The 11194-nt window shown below is 39.5% G+C and overlaps 1 protein-coding gene across 1 annotated transcript; it reads left to right on the top strand.

Annotated features, from left to right (window-relative positions):
* Positions 1-148: 148 nt before the first annotated feature.
* lsm3.S (LSM3 homolog, U6 small nuclear RNA and mRNA degradation associated S homeolog) lies at positions 149-6487 on the top strand. Its single transcript, NM_001097939.1, has 4 exons — positions 149-214; positions 4655-4765; positions 4856-4951; positions 6049-6487. Exons 1-4 carry the CDS (start codon positions 194-196, stop codon positions 6127-6129), a joined length of 309 nt encoding a protein of 102 aa, NP_001091408.1. The 5' UTR covers positions 149-193; the 3' UTR covers positions 6130-6487.
* Positions 6488-11194: the final 4707 nt, after the last annotated feature.

Below are 11194 nucleotides of genomic sequence, written 5' to 3'. Positions count from 1 at the left end.
TAACACACAATAACATTGACACGTCACTTCCGGAACAGAGAACACGCGTGCAGTTGTCTGTCAGGCCTTGGCCAGTTATAGCCCATTCTCTTACTTGACTGGCTGAGCCTCAGCGCCTTCCTCAGGCACATAAATATCGCGAGAGATAAGTTGCCCGGGAGATCAGCCACTTCCGGTGCGCGTGGTTTTGAAGATGGCGGACGACGGAGAGCAGGTAGGCTTAGAAAACAGGGAAATGATAGGGGTTCTGTCCTGAACTTGGCCCTAAACGCTTGTTCTTCTCTAAGTCTCCTTTAGGAATGTCTACAATGTGTCTGTTGCCGGTTATTTGATTCGGTAGTAGGCCTTTTCCTGAGCATGGTCAGTAGGGATTTCAGTGGAAGTGATTGGGTGCAAATGTTCTGTAGCCCAGCAAGTACTTGTTGATATTATGTGTAGATCAAAAGACTGACATTGTCTAAGCAGATATGTGACTGTACTGGGGGAATAAAAGGTGTCCTCTTTGGGGCAGCAGTAAAGTATTAAGCACCACATGATTAGAACTCCTTAGTGCCCAATAAGAAACAGCTGCTGTTCATTTTGCCCACCTGACTTCCCTTCAGCTTAAAATTAACTTAGTGAGGAAATTGCTATACTTTGCACTGACCAAAGAAACATCCGATGACTTTTCTCTGCTTAAAGGGGACCTGTTACCCCAAACAATTATTCCAAATCCTATTTTATCACATTAGTCAAGCAAAATGAACTTTAATTACACTGTATAAACTATTTGAATCTTGTTTCCATCAGTCTGGGAATTCATAATTATAACAAGCAGGCATTTTGTGGACACTTATTAAAGGAATTGTTCAGTGTAAAAATAAAAACTGGGTAAATAGATAGGCTGTGCAAAATAAAAAATGTTTCTAATATAGTTAGCCAAAAATGTAATGTATAAAGGCTGGAGTGATTTGATATAACATGTCAGTCAGGACACTACTTCCTGCTTTTCAGCTCTCTTAGTTTACACTGACTGGTTACCCTGGTTACCAGGCAGTAACCAATCAGAGACTTGAGGGAGGGCCACATGGGTCATTTCTGTTGCTTTTGAATCTGAGCTGAATGCTGAGGATCAATTACAAACTCACTGAACAGAAATGTCCCATGTGGCCCCCCTTCAAGTCACTGACTAACTCAGAGTTATAGAGCTGAAAGGCAGGAAGTTGGATTCTGGCTGTTTTATTAGACATCTGTTCACTCCAGCCTTTATACATTACATTTTTGGCTAACTAACTATATTAGAAACCTTTTTTATTTTGCACAGCCTATCTATTTACACAGTTTTTATTTTCACACTGAACTATTCCTTTAAGACAAGCCTTGTATCATCTCAGAATCTTGTTTGTGCCCCAGAATGGGGGACCTGATGTCCATCCCCATGCCCTGGTTACACAATTAAATGGTTAAAATAACTGGGGGAATCTGGGGAGAGCAGTGACATCTAGGAAGTGCTGAATGGAAAGTGAAAGTAATTGTCTGCCTAATTCAAAGAGGAGGGGCAGACAGTATTTGATTGACAGCTGAGATTGGTATATGAGTTTACAACAGCTATGAAAGCTTAAAGGAGAAGGAAAGGTTAAAACTAAGTAAGCCTTATCAGAAAGGCCAATCTAAATATACCAGTAAACCCCCAAAGTAATGTTCCTCTGAGTCCCCTGTCAAAAGAAACACTGCATTTCTTTCCTTCTATTGTGTACACATGGGCTTCTGTATCAGACTTCCTGCCTTCAGCTTAAACCTCATTGCCCTGGGCAAGAGCATGCTCAGTTTGCTCCTCTTCCCCTCCCCCCCTCCCTTCTCTACTGTAATCTGAGCCCAGAGCAGGGAGAGACTCAGGCAGGAAGTGATGTAACACCACATTAATACTGCAGCTCCTAACTTAAACAAACAGAGAGTTTCTAGAGCATTTTACTCAGGTATGGTAAAACATTCTACAGAATAAATATAGCATTCTAGCTTGCACTGTTGCAGCTAATCTATTGGCAATAAAATGCCTCCGTAGCTTTCCTTCTCCTTTAAATTAAAAAAAAAAAGAATTTGGGTTTAATTCGAAAAGGACTTTTATTATACAGCTTTTTATGTCTGGGTGACAGGAACACTTTAATAACTTCATTTTCTTAGAGTTATGGTATAACAAACAAGGGAAAGTTGTGCTCACCACTAATTTTTAAAACCATTAGGCGGGGTGCAATGAGGCTGTTATTTACCTCCAAAAGCCACTGTCCCGTCCACCTTTGTGAAGCCGGTCCTCTAAAACTGCTAATGGTTCTTCTTCTGTGGTTGTTTCAGTCTCGTCGGGGCTGCGCAGTCCTTCCATAGGCTGAAGTACTGTTTTCATTTGTAATTAGCCTATGGAAGGATTGCGCCACCCCCAGCCCAGCGTGAACAATTAGCACTGATGGAGGGTCAGCTTCATGAAGGTTCAAGGGGCTGGGGATTGGGTGCATTTGGAGGTAAATATTTAACGCGCAACACCACTTTGATACAGACCCTTTCCTGTTATTTTTATAGGAACATGTCTGTATCGATTTAAAGGGGTTGTTAACCTTTAAATTACATTTTAGTATGGTGTAAACCAGCGATCCCCAACCAGTAGCTTGTGGACATGTTGCTCTCCAACCCCTTGGATGTTGCTCCCAGTGGCCTTAAAGCAGGTGCTTATTTTTAAATTCCTGGCTTGGAGGCAAGTTTTGGTTGTATAAAAACCAAGTGTCAAACAGAGACTCCTGTAGGACTACCACATAGCCAATCACAACCCTTATTTGGCACCCCATAAAGCTTTTGCATGCCTTTGTTGCTCCCCAACTCTTTATTTTTGAATGTGGCTCACGGGTAAAAAAAGGTTGGGGACCCCTGATGTAGAGACCGATATTCTGAGACCACTTGCAATTGGTTTTCATTTTGTATTATTTAAGTTTCTTTTTTAGTTAGTTGGCTCTCCAATTGCAATTTCAGCATTCTGGTTGCAAGGGTCCAAATTCCCATAGCAACTATGCACTGACTGGGATATGAATAGCAGAGGGCCTGAATAGTAAAAGTAATAAATAGAAACTGTAATAAGTAACAATACGTTTGTTGCCTTACAGAGCATTTGTTTTTTAGATGGGGTCAGTGACCCCCACTGGAAAGCTGAAAAAAAATTCAAAAACGAAATAAAAAAAAAAAATGAAGGCCAATTGAAAAGTTATTTAGAATTGGCCATTCTATAACATACTAAAAGATAACTTAAAGGTGAACCACCCCTTTAATTTGCTACCGACTGTTTGTAGTTGGCTGAAACAAATGGTAGATGGTGCTGTTTCAAATTCATTATTAGAAATGTCCAAACAGTTAAAACTGTGAAAACCAAGAAAATAATGCAAGTTTTATTTCTACTTTTCCTTTAAAAGAACCTTTTTTTAATAACATCATAATAAGGATATGGAGGCTAATAGATCAAGTCAATAACTGGAAAAGAAGGGCCCGTACTTTGCTTGGTGGTAAAAGAAGATGGTTATTGCTCGGTCTGTGACTATTTCCCTTCCTGTTAACTGTTATAAAAGTGGTTGTTCAAACCCTTTTTTTCAGATTGTTCACCAGAAATACTTTTTACTTTCTTTTTGTGACACGTTAAAAGTGACACTTTACAGTGTAAAGCAGGGGTCCCCAACCACCGGCCGTGGGCCAGAACTGGGCCGCCTAGCCCGCAACTAAAGGTGGCCATAGACTCAAAGATCTGCTCGTTTGGCGACATTGCCAAACGAGCGGATCTTTCCCCGATATGCCACTAACAGCATGGCTATATCGGGGGTAATTCGAACGTATGGCCGAACGATCGACTTACGATACGCCAAGGGGCTTCCGACGGGTCGGTCGGGTAAAAATCAAACCTTCCCGATAGATATCTGGCCACGATATCAATCGGGAAGACCCGTCGGAAGCCCCCATACACGGGCAGATAAGCTGTCAAATCGGTCCAAATGACCGATATCGGCCACCTTAACACCGGTGCGCTGACCCTGCCAATCCCCTCCCTGGTCATTGCAAAAAAATTTTGGGTTTGAGACCGCTGGTGTAAAGTGTAATTTTTCAAGCAACTTGGGGGGGAGGGGTCGCCGACTGTTTTAACTGTTCTAAATTAATACATTTAGTTTATACATTTGTTATCTTTGTCCCTGAGTTTCATTAAAGGCAGCTGTTAGAATTGATACAATAGTTGATACATTTCTCAGCAGTATCTGTGGAATATTAGCAACTAAATGCAGCAAATTGTAACAGTTCAGATGCTCCTGGATCCCTGAGCTGCCAGACTGAATCACCAGAGACACGAACATTCAACTTTAAACTTAAATTTTGGGAAAATGGTAAAAAATAAAAGAAAGTAATTGGGGAAAAAAAGTCAGTTTATGGTGAACAATCTGAAAACAACTAAACTGAAAAAAGTGTTTGGAAGGCAAACAACCCCTTTAACCTCTCATTAGGTGGATGTGTGGCCCAGCATGTTTAGGGTCCAAAAATCGTAGGCGTTTCAGGAACTGTTGGTGTAAAAAAATGTTTTATAAAATGTTTGAGCTCAATTGGTCGTGATGCTAATGTGTTATATCTTAATTCCCTACTCCCCCCTCCATCTATCAAGCAACAAACCACAAATACAGTGGAGGAGCCTCTGGATCTAATCAGACTTAGCCTAGATGAACGGATCTATGTTAAGATGAGGAATGACCGAGAGCTACGTGGACGTTTAAACGTGAGTGTTGGTTTTAGGTGATTTGTTTTGTGCTGATCGTTTTTGAGACGTAGGTAAACCCTGTTGCCATGTTTGCTTTTCTATATGCAGGCGTATGATCAGCATTTGAACATGATCCTGGGAGATGTGGAAGAGACCGTGACAACCATAGAGATCGATGAGGAGACCTACGAGGAGATTTACAAAGTAAATATTGTTTTAATTACATTTGTTTTATTGCATTTACACAGTGATATGTGTCTATCTATATACAGATTTTAATTATCAGCTGCTTAACAAGCTAATGCAATATTTTGATAAGTAAAAGTTTTAAAAAAGCTTTGTGGCTTACCATGCTGAGCAACAAGTACAAGAAATGGCTACATTTAAAGGACCGGTAACCCCAAAACATGTTGCAGAATCTATTCACATATTTCGCAAGGTGTGAAAATTGCCTCCCTTAAAGGGGTTGTTCACCTTCAAACACACCGCCTAATCTTGTCGGCAATAATAAATATATGTAGCTGGTTTCACTTTGGGCTACAAAGTACAGGTATTGGACCTGTTATCCAGAATGCTTGGGACCTGGGGCTTTCCGGATAACTGATCTTTCTGTAATTTGGATCTTCATACCTTGTCTACGAAAAAATCATGTAAACCCCATTGGCTAAATTGTATCTTTGTTGGGATCAAGTACAATGTACTATTTTGGTTTATTTGGATAGAATGGGAGTCCATGGGAGACGGCTGTTCCATAATTTGGAACTTTCTGGATAATGAGTTTTCGGATAATGGATCCCATACCTGTACTTCTTTATTGGAGCGCCCTATAGATCTGCAATGGTCCCTGTTTCAAATGAGGAGTGGGTGTGTCCCAGCGGTCCCTGCCAAAAACACAGTACTTGTGGTGGGGATAGCCAATCACAGCCTTGCAGTTACACAGGCAAAATACAGACTTCAGTTCCCTATCAGGTTCGCCTAGCTACTGATTGGTTCCTATCCTACAGTGCAGTGTGCTGCTCGCTCCCCTGCACGGCAAGTACAGTAGGGTTTTCGGAAATTTTTCAACTCAAAGCACTACTTTTTCAAGCATATTCCTTCTATAAGAGTATAAGGTACTGGCACATTCTTATTTTTCACAAAATTTCTCCTTTTAGACTTGCCACCTGGGAATGCGTTGCTCAAATGCCATTCTTTATTTACAGTAATATTTGAATCATTAACATTTTTTGTTTGTCTTAAATGCTTTCTGTAAGGTAGAATTCAAAATTTTTTTTTTTTTTTTTTATTCTTTTCTTTTTCAGTCCACAAAGCGAAACATTCCTATGCTGTTTGTAAGAGGTGATGGCGTGGTTCTTGTAGCTCCTCCTTTGAGAGTTGGTTAATTTGTTCCATCAAGACTGCTCCTCGTGTTCCAGCTGGCGTTTGCTACGATCAGTGAACCTTTTTGGTACCCACAGGAACTGCAAGGATCCGTTGGCACTTAAGTTTATCCTACAGATGGATATGTCTTATTGCTTTCCTATAATGTTGAACAGATTCGTTTTTTTTTTTTAATATTTCTGTGCAAAACCTTATTTTGCAGCTAATGGCAGACGCCACAGCGTTCCTTTTTTTTATCTGATTAGGTTTTAGTTTATTCAAGTGGGGATGATATAAGTTTTCCTTTCTGTTGACATCCGATCCATAAGCAATACAGGTTTTACTGTATTATGAATGATCTAATAAACTTATATTTACCATGAAATCATTCTTTTGATGTAGTAACACCAGTGCTCTTATTCATCATTTATAATCCTGTAACTCCGTTCACTGGGAATAGTGATGTTAGAATCCAATTATTTTGCTCAAAAAGCTATGCTCTGAGTTTAAAAGAATTTAAGAGTTCTGGGAGAGCATTCCACAGAAATGTACCTAATGTATCTATGCTTCCTACACTTTAAATTCTGGACTTGCATCAGGTACCGACAACCCGTAGCACAGTGAGTTATAATTTACATGTTTCTGACTAGCTGATTATTAAAGTTAGTAACATCAGTACACTGGGAGAGGGACTGGAAAGTGATCTCTATAAATGGCTGTTATACGGTTTGGCTAAATGACTCCTCTGTATCACTCAAGTAAGTGGAGGACTTAAACCTGTAATACCCCTATCTTTGCTGCTCAAACCTGCTGAGGGAAGGGGTATTGCTTTCAGGGAATAGGAGGACTGTTTACTGCTTAGCCCACAAGGTAATTGGCAGAAATTACGTGATGGTAACTTAAGAAAAGAAAAGCTTCATATCCTTGGGGGGGGGGGGGAAAAAAGTAGTGTGAAGAGCTACGTTATAAAATGCAGAGTTAGGGAGTTGCAGCCTGAGCATCCTTGATACACCCCCTTTCTGTTCCGTTGCACTGCTTCTGATAGGAGGACAGCACTTTGTCGCCAGCTATTCTTTATAGGCAATTACATTACTGGCCTTCTAAAACCGTTCTTTTACAATGTCAGCTGGAGAAGCGAATATGTAAATAGACGTCAACATCATATGAGTCCATGTTTACTTCATTATGCTTCTGCAGTCTGTGAACTATGTGTAATGTTATCTGTTAAGTATTATTATTTCATGCCATTCCAAGAAGTTGTACTACCAGCGCCCAAAGTTATTTAACTCTCACCAGCGCTGCACACTAAGAATATTTAGAGCTGCCTCCTTCTTGGCTTTGATTTTATGATCATGACTTTAATGTGGCAACAAGTATTTGTTATTGCAGGGGTATGTTTTGAGAAAATATCTGATTTAGTGCAAAGCATGCAAAAGAGAGGCATGGCCTAGAAATTAAAGGCATTGTTTACGTATGATATAGGCAAGTATATTCTGAGGCATTCAGCTATTTTATCTTTCTGTTTTTAATACATGTTAAGCTCCAGGTTGGCATTCTAGCAGCTATTTGGTTGCTAGGGTCTAGCTTACCCTAGCAACCAAGCAGTGGTTTGAATGAGACTGGAAGATGAATAAGAGAAGCCTGAATAGAAATAAAATGTAGAATAATAATAAAATTGCAGCCTCATAGAGCAGTATGGTTTTTTATTTTTTGCTGGTATCAGTGACATTTTAATGCTGGTAAAAGGCAGAAGAGGCATATAATAAAAAAAATATATAAAACATTAATAATTTAAAATGTTGCTGATAACAGGGCGCTAGCATATATAACAAGTGAAAGGTGAAATTCCCCTTTAAGTAGTTTGATTAAGGTTTAGGACTTAATTAAGGCTTCAGAAAATTTAAGTTAAGCTTGATTTATAACCCATCAAGACTCTTTGTTGTCAGAGTTGGGATCTAGGGTTGGTTCAGCTCTTGGCCAGCAATCAAATTCTATAGGAATGCTGGGCTATTGAAGATATTTGGGCTCAGTTATGAATCCTGTTCACATTTGCACTAGTGCAGGATCTGTACTCTGATAAACTTACCTGCACCATTTATTTCTTATAAAACTGCAGATACTATAGTAGCAATCCTCACATTGTAATGTACAGGTATGGGTTGCATTATCCAGAAACCGGTTATCCAGAAAGCTAGAGTTATGAAAAGGGCGTCTCCCATAGACTCCATTATAATCAGAAAAATCCCAATTTTTAAGTTATGATCTTTTTCTGTGTAACAATAAAACAGTAGTTTGTACTTGATCCAAACTAATATATAATGAATCCTTATTGGAAGTAAAACCACCCTATCGGGTTTATTTAACGTTTAAACGATTTTCTAATGGACTTAAGGTATGAAGATCCAAATTATGGGAAGATCCTTTATCTGGAAAACCCCAGGTCCTGACCATTCTGGTCCCATACCTGTAATAGTTTGAATAAATGAGTGGGGGGTGCAGAATGCCTTTGGGGTGAAAGTAATTTCTATTTCTTCAGTAGTTTCATGGAACGCCTGAGGACATGCTACTCTATAATAGCTGAAACATGAATTGAGCTTTTGTTTGGGACTGTGTGCAATGAAAAAGCTGTTTATGACCTTAAAACCTTTGTCCATCTGTAAATGTCCGGAATGCATTTCTGTGTCTATTAGGCATAAAGGAAATTCCATTGCTGAGCAACTGTTTTCTCTAGTGGGAGAATAGAAACTAGAATCCGGGGCAGTGGTGCTGGTTGGTGAGTAAGACATTGAAAGCTACAGGTTTTGTGTAGTGGCATTCACCAGAACTGAAAGATGATCAAGTGTTTGGTAAATGGTTCAATCTCCCTGATTAATATAACAGAATGTCCCAGGAAGAAATTTAGTGTTTAACTGTACCAACACAAACTATAAGTCTGTGTTTAATTTTATATCAACTCTCTTCCCCCCCCTCCCCCCATAAGGGTCATAAGCAGGTAAGAGACAAAATACCCCAGGCCTAAAGTACTTTTGTTACGTTGCCATATTTTATGGCTGGCTGTGTACAAAATCCACAAGTGGACAGAGAACACGTGCACTGTACATGTACTTCCCCAAGAAAAGCAAATTATTTGTTTGAATAAGCACAAACTTGTCAATCAATACAACTGCTATTGAGGCACTTGACACTGACCACTGAAAAGACCAATTGCAGGTTGTCTCAGAATGTCCCTGTCTACATTTAAGTAAATGTTGAGCTTAAAGGAGAACTAAAGCCTAACTAAAGAAGTAGGTAGAAATGTTGTACATTATGTTTTCGGCTTTTGTACCAGCCCAAGGCAACCACAGCCCTTTAGCAGAGATCTGTCTCTCCAAAGATGCCCCAGTAGCTCCCCATCTTCTTTTCTGCTGATTCACTGCACATGCTCTGTGTTGCTGTCACTTACTGAGCTTAGGGACCCACTCACAATATACAGTACACATAGAATAGAAATGTCACAATATAAGGCTGATTAGTAATTAATACAGATAATTACTACATGGCAGCACAGAAACCAGTGCAATTAGCATCAGAATTTAATAATCAGCCCTGTAGCATCAGCTTATATTACAGACCAACCTCATTTTCTGCTGGATAATTAGTGACGAGCCCTAAGCTTAGCTTCTCAACAGCTGCTCAGAGCCCACTGAGCATGTGAGTGTCACAGACACTTTCCAAGATGGTGACCCCCTGTGACAAGTTTGAAGTCCTGGATCATTGCTGCTATTGACAAGCTGAAACTTTAGGCTGGTGCATTAAGTTCAGTATATATATATATATATATATATTAGTCATAATCTTTTTAGGGTGTAGTTCTATTTTAGGGTGTAACCTCTTTTTGGATGGGTGGAAACAAAAAAAAAACAAAGATAGCTTAAAGAGAGTGTAGGACCCAGCAGCTAAAATCTGCTCTTAGCATTATTGTCTATACTGAGAGGGTCAGCAACAAGCTATAAGAACCAAACGCCCCCCCCCAAAAAAACAGAATGAACCAAAGAATAAGACATCTCATACATATTAGATGGTTTTTCATGAGTAACGTGTTATCGAGCAATCTAAGATAAAGCAATTTAATTATGATGTGGTAAAGCATTGGGCCAGGGAACATACTCTGACCATTCCCCTTTTCTTTCTGTTTTTTTTTTTTTACATTTTTTTGAATTTTCTTTTATGCTTGTTTATGCAAATTTGTCCAGGTTAGGTGTATTTTAATTACACTTCTTTAATAAGTCCCACAGCCCCCTTTTGCTTTGCGATACAAAAAAAATTCACCGGTTTCTTTCCCGGTGACTCTAATGTAACAGAGGGAATATGGGCAAAAGGTGTGAGTTTATGCAATAACACTGTGCTTTTAAGCCTTTATATGGGATCCAAGATATTTTATTGGGAGGGCTATGCTGAAACAAATAGTTTCTATACTTTCCAATAATTTAGAAATAGAAGCAGGGACAAAATGATTTGTAACTCAGAGCACACCCCCTAATTACCATATCCATTTTACAAAATTTGGCAGGTTATGAACGTTTCAACACATTTCTGTGGTTTTTATGTGTTATTACAGCTTTGCTAATGAAGGTAAATTGCCCTTTAAAGGAGACATATAGGATAAACAATGCAGCATTCATTTCCAGAATTCCAGTGTCATTGCAAATGTCAACAAGCAATTCTGTTGATGAAGTTGCATCCAAATCACCAAGATAGACACTGCCCTGTTGTGCCATAAAAGTGACGTCTGCACCCGATTCTTCGGGCACAAGTTTGTTGCACCTTTTGAAGCAGGGTGCGAAGGGAACCCTGGAGTTACTGCCTAGCCAGCTTGGGGGTTCCCCTGCATCAGTGGGTGTAGCAGTGCCCAGCTGGGAATGGAAGACTGAGTGCAATTATACAGTTCATTAAATTACCTTAAATGACATGTGCAACTCACTATTTGCAAAGCACAAGCTGCCCACTGCTCTGGTGGACAAATATGAGCTCTATCATTTTGGTCAGATAATGTTTATTTTCTTTTCATGTATCCTTACTTCAGTATATTATATAGGCTTCTTATTCCCT

This window comes from Xenopus laevis, chromosome 4S (assembly GCF_017654675.1).
Source record: "Xenopus laevis strain J_2021 chromosome 4S, Xenopus_laevis_v10.1, whole genome shotgun sequence".
In the NCBI taxonomy this organism is placed as follows: domain Eukaryota; kingdom Metazoa; phylum Chordata; class Amphibia; order Anura; family Pipidae; genus Xenopus; species Xenopus laevis.
Note: the sequence above shows the minus strand (reverse complement) of the source record. Positions and strands in the feature narration are given on the sequence as shown.

Coding starts and splice junctions, on each gene's coding strand:
- lsm3.S (NM_001097939.1), top strand. CDS start 194: ATGGCGGACGACGGAGAGCAG. Junction 215..4,654: donor TGGCGGACGACGGAGAGCAG/GTAGGCTTAGAA, acceptor CCATCTATCAAG/CAACAAACCACAAATACAGT. Junction 4,952..6,048: donor CCTACGAGGAGATTTACAAA/GTAAATATTGTT, acceptor TTTCTTTTTCAG/TCCACAAAGCGAAACATTCC.